The 16,150-nt window shown below is 37.6% G+C and overlaps 1 protein-coding gene across 2 annotated transcripts in view; it reads left to right on the forward strand.

Moving 5' to 3' along the window:
• Window positions 1–16,150, forward strand: part of RELN (reelin) — a 452,196-nt gene that overhangs the window by 196,352 nt on the left and 239,694 nt on the right. For both annotated transcript variants that reach the window (XM_074942520.1, XM_074942521.1), the window contains exons 5-6: window positions 1,787–1,819; window positions 4,037–4,115. In XM_074942520.1, the coding sequence (XP_074798621.1) occupies window positions 1,787–1,819; window positions 4,037–4,115 (112 nt within the window). The remainder of the gene's footprint in view (window positions 1–1,786; window positions 1,820–4,036; window positions 4,116–16,150) is intronic.

Here is a 16,150-nt window from a genome sequence, read left to right on the forward strand (position 1 = left end):
CGCTGCCCATGCTACCTTGACTACATTATTATTTTTAGACACTAACTTAATGAGAGATTGCACAGATATGGGCATCTGAGCTGGGAATCACGCTCCCCGCTTCAACTGTAGATGTAGCCTGGGGGTTGCAGCACTGAGCCCTAGGCTGCCTATTTACTATTTACATAGTAATTTAAGATAGCATCAGGTTGTTGTTTTTTTAATACAACATTCTTCAAAACATCATGAGCTGCATTCTCATTTACAGTAAGGCTTGTTAACAGGAGCTTTAGAGAATGTCTACACTGCAAAGGGTCCCTGGAGGGCTTGTTAGTCTAGTTTTTAGCTCTTGCCAAAGCCTGTACCACCACATCCACACTGTTGTTATTACCCATGCTAGCTAGATTAAAGTTAACATGGGTATGCCTACCCATGTTAAAAGCACACCTTCACTTTGCAGTGTAGGCATAGCCTAAGAGTGAATTAGAATTAGGCCTCCTAGCTTCATTTCAGTTCAGGGTATATCTCTCTACTTGGAGCACAGAACCTATTTTATTGGTTTGCTCTCAATAGCTAATGACCTGTTTAAATTCAGATGACACTGGGAAGAAATCCTGCTCAGCCAATTGATCGCTACATCAGTGGCCTACATTATCATAATCTTGTGTCAATGACCAGCAATACAGTGGCTTCTAAACATCCTCTTCCCCAGCTCTGTCCTCACATGTCTCTATGATCTACTGATGATCTGCATCTAGTAATGTGGAAAAGAAAATGGCTACAATGTCAGTGACAGAAGTCTTGTTCTGAGTCTGACTATTTATAGCATAAATTGTTTTTTTAAACCTATACCATATCTGTACAGCAAATGAAGAAAGATTGATTTTCCTCTATCATTGTATCAGCAAAGTCACGATCCACAAAATTTTTCCATGTGGTGATCAACTTGGTTAATTCAGGATGTTCCTATCTAGTAAGAGTCAAGCTCTTCCTCTCTGCAAGTTTTCTACATGCTTTCTGCATAAGATTGCTCAGATTCGGCTGCCCAGCCTGTCTCTGTGGTAGGAGGAACAAATTCAGAATCTTCTCTGGTTTAGTTTCAGATTATCATTACGTAGTGTTAGTAAAAGATCAAAATCTCATAAGATTTGTAAATTTTTGCATATATTTTATTGTGTCATGGAATTCTGGAAATCACAGATGGAAAAGACCTATCAAAGACCCAATTCTGCAAAGCACTTAAGCACTTACTTAAAGTTAAACAAATGATTACGTGTTTTGCTGAATCGGGGCCTAAGTCAGTTGGCCCATTCCCCTGGGAACACAAGATTTTCCTTATAATATTATTTTGTAATTCTTTGTATAGTGCAATTTAAATGACCCAAGTGTGCATTCTTTTGCTTCTTATCTTGGGCAACTATTCCATAGTCTAACAGATCTCAATCTCAGGAATTTTTTCAATTTTTTCCTGTATTAATATCTTCCAATTATTTTTAGTTATGTCTCCTGGCCCCACTTTAAAAATGTTCTCTCTCTGTCTACAAGTGAAACTGCTTGTAATTGTTATTTAGTGTACTTATTGACTTTTCTTTTAAGTAGAGAACAAGTCTACCATCATTTTCTATATGTTTGTTTTTATCATATTATTTAATTTATACCATGTTCTTCATAAATTAAAACTTCTGTATAAATGACTTAATAACATGTATGCTATTACAAGTTATTTTACACTGTACAGAATTTTAATACAGTATTTAATTCCTATTTTAGTCAAAATTCACATATTATGTGTCTTTATTTTCCACAGCTCCGACAGAAGCTTCATTGCATCCTCATCTAGGTATGTGCTAAAAGTGTTTACTATTATTGTCATAAACTTGAAATCACTAGTTTTTTATACATAAATAACCTATAAAGTCATATAGAAATTGTTGCTTTGGGGAAATACAAATAAATATGAGACTTATTTAAAAGGGATCAAATTAAAACTAGTTCTGGTTGGTTTGCTTTTTATCATGATTTTTTCATTCCCACTTGCTTATTGGCTCTGAGTTCTCACAGCATGAATACATAGTGTCTCATAACTCTCCTCTCTAATTATAGGCTAGATCATCAGTTTGTGATTTAGCCTGTAGTAAGAGATACTGTTCTCGTGCACCATCCCTGGAGCAGCCCGATGGGAAGATTGTGCACCTGTTCTTCTTGCTGCTTCAGGGAGGGAGCAAACTACAAAAGATCTATACCTGAGGAATCGTACAACTCCTGATCTGCTGCATTAACTGTGTTGCTGGGTAAATTGAGGGAGGGGTAGTCAAAACTCCGTCCACTCCCACTCCTTCCAATCCATGTGGCATGAAACACTGGCACAAGGGATTAAGGGGCACATTAGCCTGCTTATTACTCTTGTATGTCAGCACAGGAGCAATAGGCCACTGTCTGGCTTTATGTGCTATGAAAACAAATAGAAAAAGATTCAGTTATTCTGTGTTCTAGTTGAATTCCTGATCTGACTGAATATCATAACAGATTTTTTTCTGGCTAGTTTTGTGTGTTCTGTTTAACATAGTTCAGAGATGGTGTCACTCAGTGTAGGTACCTCTGAATATGGACACAGTTGAGGTTCTGGTCCATTGTTTGCAGTCCATTTTGCCTTATATACCTGTGCTAGAGTGCCTACAATGCACTGAAAGAGCGGCTGTTGAGTCCTAAAATAGAGCTTAAAAAAGAGAGACTATAAGGCTGTGTGTCCCACTGTTCAGTACTATCCAGTGATCATACTTATTTGTTGCTGGCTTTAAAAAAAATTTTTGGATATGCCCACAGAGTCTGATTATGATCTCATTTACACAAATGTTAATCAGGAGTAATACCACTGAAGTGTTTGGAGTTATACTGATGTAAAACCATGTGAGGTCAGGATCAGGCTTATCATTTCCAAAATGTTTAAAATGTGGGAATGCACCAAAGGCTTTTTCATAGTGTGTTTATCAGTTTGGGCCAGATTCTGATATCCTTGCTCCCGCTGAGTAGTACCTTACTCCATTGTGGTCTCATTCACTTCAGTGAGACTATTTGTGGAGTACTACACTATTCAGCATGACTAAGGTCAGATCAGCGGGTAGTGATCAATCTATTGGGGATCGATTTATCGCACCTAGTGTAGACGTGATAAATCGATCCCCGATCGCTTTGCTGTCGACTCCGGAACTTCAGCAGGGTGAGAGGCGGAAGCGGAGTTGGCGGCCGTCGATCCCGTGCCGCGAGGACGTGAAGTAAGTGATTCTAAGTCCATCTGAGATACGTCGACTTCAGCTACACTATTCTCGTAGACCAGTGTAGACCAGGCCTAAGGGTATCAAGGGTATTTGTCCATTTATGTCAGCATAACTTTTCCAAAATGACAAAGAGAAACGGTAAACATAAAGGCTGAAAACCACAGAAAGTTTGATTTGGGCAGAAATATACTGTATTTGGTCCACAAAGCAAATCTAGGGGGAAAAATGGTGTTCGATGCTTATAGAGCAATATGTAAAAAAAATTATCATCACTAACTATTAATATACTCCTAAGTATGGTCACAGGAGACTAAGAATCATGGGTTCTGATTCTGATCTTACTTACTCTGATGTAAGCTACCAGAGTCAAGTCCATGGACATTAGAGATGTAAAACACCTGTTAGATCATCTAGTCCATCTCTCTGTCAGTGCAGGAATTTTTCCAACTCTATTTAGAAACAAGAATCAGTGTGAAGGGGAGTTTGTAGCACAGTCCCTTAAAACATTTGTTTTCAATCCTATGAAATCTGTTTGTTTATGTTACATCCAGAGTGAATGAATTGAGACCAGACCACTACCATAAGAAACTTTTCCCCAGAAAACCTTGCATTACAACACTTATGTGCTTAAAGCTGATGTTTGCTTTGTTAGGTTTGTTGTTTTTACATTACAGTTTTGAAATACTTTTGCTCTAGGTAAGGCAACACATTGTCAGGGTTGGTTAGCAAAATGGACCATTACACTGGAATTCTTTCCTACAGTGCTTTATTTCTTTTTTTAGCTGAAATGCATAGTGACAGCATTATCCTACGAGATGACTTTGACTCTTATCATCAGCTAGAATTGAATCCCAGTATGTGGTAAGTTTCAGGTCTCTCCTTCCCTTTACATTTGTTTTAGGAAGTGAATATGCTTCAATTATTATTATGGTTATGTATTTGTATTATGGAAGCATCTAGATGCCCCCAGTGACTTCAGTGGGACTACTCAAAGTATGCAAAGTTAAATAAGTGTGTTGGTCTTTGCAGGAGCACAACCTATATAAACGACACAGACAAAAGGTAAAATCCTAACCCCGTAGAAATCAATGGCAAATCAACATTGACTTCAACAGAGCCAGGATTTCACCCAAACGGTGGAAGAAAGGCTGTACAATCCCCATTATACGGATGTGGAACTCAGGCATTGAGAGATTAAGTGACTTACCAAGGACATCTGTGGCAGAGCTGTAAACTGAACCCTGCTCTCCTGAGTCATAGCCCAGTGCCTTAGCCACCAAATCATTCTTCCTTTGAGTGGTGTCACTGTATCCTTAGTAAATTTAAAGTTCAGTTTATATTTTGCGCGAAATCAAAAACATTATTTTAAACAGATGCAACATCATTACCCATAATGGACCAACTCCTTCTCCCACTGAAGTCAATGGGAGTTTTTCCTATTAACTTCAGTGGGACCAGAATTTGTCTCGATGGATATGCATAATGATTTGCAGTGTAGCTGTAGCCGTGTCGATCCCAGGATATTACAGAGACAAGGTGGGTGAGGTAATATCTTTTTTGGATCAACTTCTGAGGGAGTGGCTAAGTGTGTAACTTCTGTTGGTCCAGTAGAAGATATTAACTCACCTACCTTGTCTCTCTATACATAATGATGACATTTATGCGAAGATAAATGTGAGAGGATGACATTGAGATGATTCACACTGTAACTTCAAATGAGGTAAATAATTATAACAATTGTATATCTACCTTATAACTGGGAACAAATCAGCAATTATTAATAAAGCTCTCTTTTACAAGTGTATCCCAGAGATACTGCTACTGCACTTTGGCTCTTAAAGCCACAAGACTCCATTATAAATTCCCATTTTACAGTACACCATAGGCACTAACATGCAAATGTTCTTAAATTGCAAGATCACTCTTGACAAGGGCAAGTTACTGTATTGATATATAACAAAGCTATATATATTCATCTATATAAAATAGTCTTGTGTGTCCCTCATCCCCCAACCTCTAAAGGTACAAACACAGCTTCACCAAGCCATTGTAATGTCACAGTTCTGTCAATAATGACTTGTTAAATGGATGTCTTTCATGTAATGTCACAAACCCGCTGTCCGGTAAATGGGTATTTATATGGAACCAGGAGAGGAAGATTGGGAGCAGCATTACCACACTATCAGGGCCACACTATGCTACCAAAGGGAATCATGGCACTCGCACAACCCAGTAAACTATAATTCTCCTGGGTACCAGCTAATACCCTTTATTATTATCATATCAGTCTTAAGAGAAAGATTTTAAGTGTGAACATTGGCCAGCTATACCGGATTAAAGACAGGAGACACTGGATGTGGTTTAATTAGGCCACAACTTTATTATTAGATATCTGCGACTACCTGGCAGATAAAAGTGTACAGTGCAGGTAACTCCATGATCATTTCAATAGCTACCTGGGGGCTTCTGTCAGCCTCCCCCACTCTTTTCCATCCTGGTCCCCAGCCAATCCACTGCTGGGATCTTGCCATCCCCCCTCCAATGAGGGTTAAAGTGGGCTATAAAGGAAGGGGGGTGGGTTGGTTCCCAGCCATACCAGTCATAGGTGCCCCAACCCACCCACCCACTCCCATTCCGCTTCTTTAACAAACACCTCCTTTAAATCCTTTACCAAACCATTTATCTGATCACTGTAGCCCCTCCCTATGGAGTACCTGCATTGGACATCCACCACAAAGGGGCACCAGGAATTAGCTTGGCTACTTCCCCCAAAGCAGCCCTTCATTTGGATGGGATTATTAATAATGGTCCCTGCCATTTGCTGCCCCATTCAATTAATACAACTGCCTTATAGGTTGTGTTTCCTTCAAGACAGAGAAAGTTTGGTGGGTTAACTTATTCTATTCAATGAAACTCTTGACAAATGCAAAGCTTCTTCCATGCAATTCAAATTCTGCTTTTTATCTGATGAACAGTGATTGCTTTAGTTCTATTTGTGCTTATGGCTGGTTCTGAAGTATATTTTCCCTGCTGGAGATCTGACTTAATTTTTCTTTTTTATTACAGTCTGCTATATGTTGTTTTCCTCCTGGTGACATCTTTTAGAGTTTCACCTTTTTATGTATCCAGATTGTAGTTTATAAGAATTTCACAGATATTTGTCTGTTGCATATATTTTTTCTAATGCTATCTTTTTCTCTTTTTGTTACATTTTGTATGTTCTCCTTAAGAATTCTGGGCAGATGCAATGGGAATCTAGAATCTCACAATATAAATATCTCATTTTTCATGGGATTGGATAGATCAAGGGCTTTATAATGGGATACAGAGTAGCAGGCAATGAAGATAATTTTAGCTTCAGTGTGTTAAATAGACTTAAAGGAAAGAAATGAGAGAAGGCATTATTTCCACAACAGATGTTTCATCACTCACAGAGGGCCTAGATACTGGGAGCCTCCATAACTTATTTATTCACTGGGCCCTATTCATAAGTCCATCCTTGCTTCTTAGAAGTCTCAACAGAGAGGCCATGGACTGAACTCCTGTCCCCTAGATTTGGTCCCTCTAATAACCTTGAGACATATTGGTGTGGCAGTGTGAAGGGACTTTGCACTAGTGCCATACCTGCTATTTGGATAAAGGACTCTAGTCTTCATTGTGATGTCTATCCCATACTATACATCTGTCCAATGGGGCGCTGATCCTCACAGGTCTTTTGGTACCTTTAGAAATAATAATAAGCCTGATACCTTTCAGCAACAATAAATTAAGTTAGAAAAAAATTAAGGGGAAAAGAATAATTCTTGTAAGGTATCCTGCACTTTGCTGCATAGAGGATTTCTCCAGAGACACTGCCTTCAGTGAAGACCTGCTTAATTCAGAAATCTCATTCTTCCTTGACTGTGTAGCTGGAGTTAAGTCAGGGATTACTAACCGTTTATGCCAACTACCCTAAAATCGCATTTTTCCCCTGGCAGCTGGTGAGATCCTCTCTTTACCACAAACAATTGCTGTAACTGCAACTGCAGTATTTCCCATCCCATTCTTTCCCTGATTTGCTCTGCTCAGAATGTAGTAGCAGCTGCCTTGCATGCAGCTCTAGTGGGGGCTGGTCACTAGGGGCTAGTGAGACTAAGCCCCACTAATAATTAGTTCTAGCCATTATTTGTGTAAAGATGAAAAGAGGTTTATCATGTTTTCTATTGTCTATTCTTCCCAATCCGTAAATAGCAATTCTGATTTGGATGTGCTTGATGCTGCCCCAGCCATCCAGAGTACCTTCATGGCACGTACAGCTGCAGCCAGGGATGCACAGTTCAAGTGCACAGACAGGCCATTTCATGGCTATATGTGTTTAATTTTCTGAGACCCTGTAGAGACTGAGCATGTCACTTCTTCACTTGTAGAAGCCTCACATGAAATAACTGTATTTTGTCCTGGAGCATTGTACTGATCTGGCTGTTACTGCCTATTGATTTATAACTCCTCACATGTGTTGCAAAGGGACAGTGCAACTAAGATAAATTTCTACTCACACACCAAGACTAAATAAGGGTCATTACAGCTAGTATTTGTGTACTCTTTATAGCAGTGATAGTGACCCTATGGCACAACATTCCAACTTTCCCTGAGGAGAATGTTATAGCAAAGTGCTAAATAACCAGAATGGGCTACAAAATTAGAAAGCAGATCCAGAAAAAAAAATTGTTAACTTAAGAGCAATGCTTTAACTTCAGAGCAAGAAAACTGGAGAGAGGAAAAACCTCTAAGATCTATAAATTAGTCAAGAACACCTGTTGTCAGTGATCTATCCTGTGCTGTACAAAAGTTCTCATTCAAACAGTAGGCTGCTCAAGATAAGCAGCATACTCATGGGTATAGTCAGTAAATTTAAAAAATGATTTAAAATAAAAGCTGCTACTGGCTTAAGTCCAGCAGCTCTCATTACCAGCATGAAACTGTGTTTCATCTCAAATCCCATCAACAGTCATAACAGCGATCACTTACCAAAAAAAAACCAAACAAACAAACCACCTCTTAGACGATGACATGAAGAAAAGCAGAGCGTATGAAGTCAATCACTAAGAAACAGACTCCAACTCTTATTCATAGGCTATGAGAAATGAAGTGTTCAGATATATAGTGATATTTTCAGTGGCGAAGAGGTGGGTGAAAGTTCTGTGGAAGGAGACAAAGGTCCTAAAACGATCTCCAAATTGCAGTAAAGCCAAGAATGAAACGTCACAAAGATTTATGTGGCTGTTTGAGATGTTTGTCCCCGTTACATTTCTTGGATCATAGAAGACATCAGGCAATATAACGTCAGCAATCTAGTGTATTCTAGATGGAAACAAGGAGCTGGTAGAAAACAAGATGACAAATGGGGACAAGGTAACAACAGATGTTTGTCTTTCAGCACAATGAGAAAAGAGTAGAAATGGACAGAGGTGGCATTTGTAGAGAGCAGAGGAAAGCAATGGGAGCTCTGCAGAAAGGACATCTAGATGAACATCTATCAATAGTGACACTAAGCAAAAGAAATGAAGAGAAAGTTGAATGAAGATGTAAGGCAAGAAAGTGGCAAAGACTATGCAAAGGGACACACCTAGCTAGGACAGTTAATACTGCTCTCCTGCAGTACAAATGGTATAAGGAATTAGCATTACTGTTTGCACAAAGAGGAAGTGAAGCGCAGCAAATTGAAGTGTTCTTATTTCTATACATGCAAGAGAATAATGATGATCTAGGGAAATACATATCAATTATTTTACTGTCCATATGTTTCTGTCAAGCTACTGAGCAATTAACTCTGGAGCAATACATTTCAAATGGAACATGAAGATTTGAGATCAGGATTACTCATACTTCTTATGAGAAAATAATCCTAAAGAAGATGAATGATCAGATTATTAGAAGGACAGCTATCCAGAGCTCTTCACAATATATTTCATAGATGAGATTATGGAAGAAAAGTATCTGAGCAGCTGAACCACTTTGTATTCATAGTATCTTAGAAATTAGAGAGAGAAAAGACCTGTTAGGTCATCTAGTTTATCCCCTTACTAGTGCATGAGTATTCCTTACACTATATTTATAGACAATACTTCCCTGCTGAGAGACAGCACATACATAAATAGCAAGGGTTCATGCAGGATCTGAGCTATGAAAAACAAAAATCTGGGGACAGAAAATAAAAATAATGCTTATAATCAAGCAGAACAATTATATCAGCAACATAGTTGAGCAAAAATGGAATCATACATCTACTTTGCTGAGGTTACATGAAGTCGATATAAAAAAACTTGAACAAGTTGTCTACAGAAGAACTTTGTGTCGCAATATCTCGGTCAGTTTTTCAAAATTGTACGTAAATATATCTAGTACGTGATCAGCAGTGACTGACTGAGTGATGGCTTTTCTTGATAATCTGGATGCAGTCAGAAACCAAGTGACTTTAACTGAGAAGAGTACTATTACTTTTCTCTTTTACAGTAAATCTCTTATGAGAATTTTGAAGTACTTGATTAATATTCATTACTTCTCAAGATAACCCTCCGAGTCAGGTTAGTATTATCCCAGTCTTAGAAACATGTGAAACTGAGCCACAAGAGATGTTTAAGCCAAAATTTTCAGAAGTGTCTGCTAATTTGGGAACTTAAACTTGAAACACTTAGAATCTGATTTTCAGAGATACTGAGCATCCATAGCTTTCAAATGGATATGTGGGTGCTTAGCACCCTGATAATGAGCCCCTATATGTTTTAAATTGGACACCCAGAAATCAAGAAACTCAATATTAGTGGACACTTGGGGGAAATGTTGGCTTTAGTGACTTACCCAAGGTCATACAACAGTGAAGAGTAAGGAAAACGTATCAGGATTCCTGACTCTCAGTCTGGCTTCTGCTAATTTCCTGAATATACTGATAGCTTCTGGATTGTCTTATTTTTATTATGGAATGGAATAATGAAATTCACAAATAAAGAAAGCAGTTTGATCTGTGTATTTTCTGGACACTAATGTGCTATTATTATAGATACGATACCACTCCGAGCTGGTCAGAAATGTTCAAAAGTCCCCTGAAATTGATTTTTTCTTATTCCTATCTTTTATGCATGCTGACATGATAGACATGATACATTCTTTTTCAGAAGAATCACTGGAAAGACACAAAACAAATATTCTCTACCTTCCCTTCCTATGCCTTTCTCCTGATAATACTCTGACTTCCCCTCATACACACCTTCCCTGTATTGTAAAGAAAAATAAAATTATGGGCCACATTCAGCCCTGGTTTAAGTGGACAGAAATCATAATGAAGTCAATAGGAGGTTCACCAGCTTACATAACTATTCTTTCATAATGATTTACTAAGCTGCAGCAATATTAATTGCTAAGAGTACCTTAATGTGATTGTATAGAGGAAAAACTACTTTCTTGTATAATATATAACTACTTTCTTGTATAAAACTCACACTGTTTTGGAAAACAGAACTGAACCTGACCTTAAGGAGAGACTCCTGTAATAGACTTTGGTGAAAGAAAGCCAGCCCTACAATGAATTGACCCAGGGCCAAATCTGAAGAGACTGAGAAAAACAAATCCAATCAATAATTCACCACATCCAGAAAAAGCATCTGAAAATCTTACATCAATCACTCAGTACATCTTAACGCTCATAAATCTGCAGGGCATTGGGTTCTCATAAAGTTGTTCTGTTCTGCAGAAAGTCAGCTACAATAAAGAACCTTATTTCAGTTACCTCAGGAGAGTTCTCATGGGAAGCCAGAAGAACTGGTAAATGAGAATGCGCAGCTGCATGAAACACTAACCACCAGGACTCAGAACTATCTTCATGTGGATGAACGAGCATTTATATATTGTGACAAAGGTCTGTCCTTGCCTCCATGGGTCCCACATTTCCTGGCAGATTTCGCTAGCCTCAGAGGCTCACTGTGACCCTCCACGTAGCCCTTCTCTCTCTAGAGACAAGGGTCACAGTCTACTGACCCATTTTCATCATAAGCCGGTGAGGAGAAGCTATCCTCCCTTGCACAGTCTCTGTTGTCTCCCAGTCTCAGTGATTAATCATGGGGGCAAAAAGAGGTGGGGAGCCCATGCTCTCCCTCTACTCTGGGCTCCAGCCCCGGGACCCTAATAGTATCTGCTATGGTAGCTGACCTTTTAGAAACATGACACATACAATTCCCTGGGCTAATTCCCCCACAGCAGCCCCCACTTCCTCAAACTCCACTTCACCTTTACCTCAGGGCCTCCTTCCTTGTGCCTGATATGGTGTGTACTGCTCAGTCTCTCCAACAGCACAACTTCCTCCCACAGCTCCTGACATGCACTCCCACCTGACTAACTGGGAGGCTTTTAACTAGTTTCAGCCAGCCCCTGATTGGCTTCAGGTGTCCCAATCAACCTAGCGTCCTCCCTGCCTTCTGGAAAGTACTTAATTGGCCCCAGCTGTCTTAATTGACCTGGAGCAGCTGCCATTTAACTCATCCTGGTACCAGGGACTTGTTTAGCCTGAAGCTAATATATCTATCTCCCACCACTTTTCTATAGCCATCTGGCCTTGCCCCATCACTATTATATATATATATATAGTGATGGGGCAAGGCCAGATATATATATATGTATATATATATATATATACACTATTATACACTATTATATAGTGTATATATTATACACTATTATATTATAATATACACTATTATAATATAGTATTATATTATAATTTATTATATTTATATATTTATATTTATATATTATAAATTATTATATTTATTTTATATATTTATATATTTATATTTATATATTATTTATAAATTATTATATTTATTTTATATATTTATATATTTATATTTATATATTATTATTATTATATTTATATATTTATACTATATTAAATAATTATATTATATAATATTATAGTATAATATTATAATATATTATAATATACACTATTATACACTATACACTATTATATAGTATCTGACTATTGGAAGTGAAGTGAATCCATCCAATAGCTCGATCCTGGTACCAGGGACTTGTTTAGCCTGAAGCTAATATATCTATCTCCCACCACTTTTCTATAGCCATCTGGCCTTGCCCCATCACTATTATATATATATATATAGTGATGGGGCAAGGCCAGATATATATATATGTATATATATATATATATACACTATTATACACTATTATATAGTGTATATATTATACACTATTATATTATAATATACACTATTATAATATAGTATTATATTATAATTTATTATATTTATATATTTATATTTATATATTATAAATTATTATATTTATTTTATATATTTATATATTTATATTTATATATTATTTATAAATTATTATATTTATTTTATATATTTATATATTTATATTTATATATTATTATTATTATATTTATATATTTATACTATATTAAATAATTATATTATATAATATTATAGTATAATATTATAATATATTATAATATACACTATTATACACTATACACTATTATATAGTATCTGACTATTGGAAGTGAAGTGAATCCATCCAATAGCTCGATAGCTCATTTTCACTGGCCCATAACTCAGAACAGGCAGCCATTTGAATGTCTTAATTACTGTGCCATAAACAGCTCCATGTGGTACTCATGGACAGTCTTTTTGCTGACTATGCTTATGGCCATCTGTTGGGACAGCATTATGCCTGCTCACAAGTTGATCCAGGCTGAAGCACTTGCAGTAATGATGCATAAGTTGAACATTATGAGAAAGGAAAATTGTACCATGATGACCATAGGATACTGACATCAAGAAAAGAAAATGGTGGATGCCATGACAGAATTGCATTGGTTCTAAAGCCGAAGGTAAGCCAGCCTTTTATGGCATTTAACCCATTATCTCCTCATATGCTGAAGGCAAGATTCAGTATCAAATCCAGTGCAGCTACAATAGTACAAGTATATGTGCAGTCCTCAGCAAATCTCTGGTGAAAGAAGAAATGAATGTTGACAAGACATGGAATAGTATATAAAATGGGATTATGAGAGTGACTGAACAAGTATTGGACTACAAGCCCAAAACAAAGAAACCAAGTTGGATAGTGGTTGAAGTGCTGCAGTTGAGTGACAAGCATAGGACAATGAAGGAGAATAGGAGGGTGTAAGTCTAAGAGATGAGTACAAAAGGCTGAACAGAGAGATAAAATAGAAAGCAGAGAGACAAACACCTGGATACACGAAGCAGAAAACTGTGTGAAGAGAAATACAACACAACTGTATCACAAGTTAAGAGAACTGAATGAGACATATGAGTTGAAGATGTCAGCAGTGAAAGACAATCACGGACAAGTAATTGAGGATGAACAAGCAAAGAATAAGCAATGGAAAGAATATTTTGAACAGCTGTACAATGTGCAAAACCAGAGTAGATTGAAGTGGTCCTGGAGAAACTTACCCAGCACAAATGAGGGACAGCAGATATCAAAATTCGTAGAAGAAATAAAGATCCTGATAGAAAGTTTGAAAAAGAAAAAGGTGCTGGGAATTGACAACCACAGAGCTGCTGCAAGCAGGTGAGGAACACATGGTAAAGGTGATGCACAAGTTGTCCATTAAGATTTACAAACAAGAGCAAATGCTGAATGAATCGGGGACAGTTATAATAGAACCAGTCTATAAAAAAGGAGATAAAAGTGAATGCAAGAACTACCAAGGAATCAGATTACTGAGTGTGCTGGGCGAAGCATTCACCAAGACATTGCTGAGGAGAATGAAGAGATATGTAGATGTGGCACTTACAGAGGAACAGGCAGGATATAGACCAGGATGAAGTACAACAGATCAGTAATTCATGATTATACAGATACCAGAGAAGTACACAGAACACAAATGAACCTGTTGCAACTATTTTATGGACTTCAAGATGGCTTTCAATAGCATTTGTCAGAAAGAGCTGTAGCAAGTTGTAAGAATGTATGAGATGCCCAAAGAACTGATCAAGCTGACAGAAAACATCTACAACAAGACAGTGTGTAAGGTGAGAGTACACAAGAAACTGATGGAATGGTTCAGGATGACCATAGGAGTTAGACAAGGATGCATGCTATCACCAGATTTGTTTAACTGAGTACTGGAAGCAGTAATGGCTGTAGCACTGAGAGATGAAACAGGAGGAGTCATATTATGTGGTAGGACAGTGCATAACTTTAGATTTGCAGGTGATATTGACCTCACTGCATTGACCAAGGAGGATTTACAGAGAATAAATGACAAAGTAGATCAGGAAAGCACAAAATTTGGATTGAAGATAAAAAGAGAAAAGACAAAAAATATGACAATTGGAAGACAAGAGAAAGAGGTAAAGATCAAACTCTGAGACGAAGAACTAGAACCTGGCAGAAGAGAATACTTGAGAATTTAAAGACTACAAAAATTAAAAATGAAGAGAGAAAAAAAGGCTAGGGCAAGAAATAAAGCTGTTACAGAAGAATCAAGAAAGACGACTGCGAAGGTTTGGACACATGTCAAGAATGGACCCAGAAAGGATACCATACATGGTGATATGGGGAAAGGCCAAGGATATTTTGAATAGACATGGTGAAGAATGACATAAAACAAAAAGATTTAAAGATAAAAGAAGCTATGAAGCTGGTATATGATAAAGTGGTGAAAAGATTTCATTCGGCCCCTTCTGTGCTGTTGAGCTGACAGACAGGAATCAAAGAAGAAGAAGAAGATGACAAGTTGATCAGATGATTTTACAATGTCATAGGCCCCAGTAACTGTGGTTCCATCACTTGAGCAGGAATATATTATTACTACTTTATTGATTTGTTTATGCTAGCACTCAGAATGTGTTAAAGGCTTTTCAGACATTCAAAAAGTGGACAGCCCAGCTTTGAGGAGTTCATATAAAATCTTAGAGGAGACTAAGGAAAGACAGGCAAGTAACATAAGCTAGGAGAAGGGGGAAAACAAATAGGGATTTTTATACAAATCAGTTATGAGCACTGCAGAAGTCCATCTTTTGTGCCAGCAGTGAATCACTGGCATCTCATGTCTCCTTACCTTTCATCTGATCTCATGAAGAATACACCATCAAAAGAATAAATGAAAAGTGGAAGTAAAGAAAAAAAGCCCTAAACAGACTGAACTACAACAGAACGCGGGGAAACCATTTGCATATCATTCTTAATATCATGGAAATGTCCAAGTCTCAGGCAGTCTATGTGAGAGAAACCTATGGGATCAGTCAATGGACAAGCTTAACTATACCATAGTAAATCTAATAGAATCAAAGACCAATTTGTATATCTGCCCTAAAACATAGGCTAAACCAGCAAAGGGGAGCAATAGCCAACTCAGTTGGATGCGCAGTGCTATGTCACAATATACAGAAGGCAAAAGTTACTGTGAACAGTAGCTCATGGTCTTCTGTAAATAAGAGACACCGTTTATGTAAATCTGTAGGTATGACCACCATGACCAAGAGACTAAAAATGCCAGTTATCAGAGTGCAAATTGGTATCAACAAGAAATAAATGGGATGGAACAAATTCATCCTTTGCTCCAATAGAATTATGTCAGGAATGAATGCGAACCTAAGTGTTTGATGTAGAAGGTCTAGTTTCTGTTGGATATTGACATTGCTATCCTTTGGTTAATTGTTCTCTACAGTCAGTATTCTGTCATCAGTGTGAGCCAAATCCCATATGTCATCCCAATCAGCTGATGACTCTGATTGTATATCATAGAATCTTAGAGTTACAGCCATAAGGGACCACCAGATCATCTAGTCTGCCCTCCTGTGTATTTCAGGCCACCAGCAACACCCAGCCACGCACACACTAGACCTACAACCAAAATTAGACCAAAG

The sequence above is a fragment of the Natator depressus genome, chromosome 1 (genome assembly GCF_965152275.1).
Source record: "Natator depressus isolate rNatDep1 chromosome 1, rNatDep2.hap1, whole genome shotgun sequence".
Taxonomy (NCBI): domain Eukaryota; kingdom Metazoa; phylum Chordata; order Testudines; family Cheloniidae; genus Natator; species Natator depressus.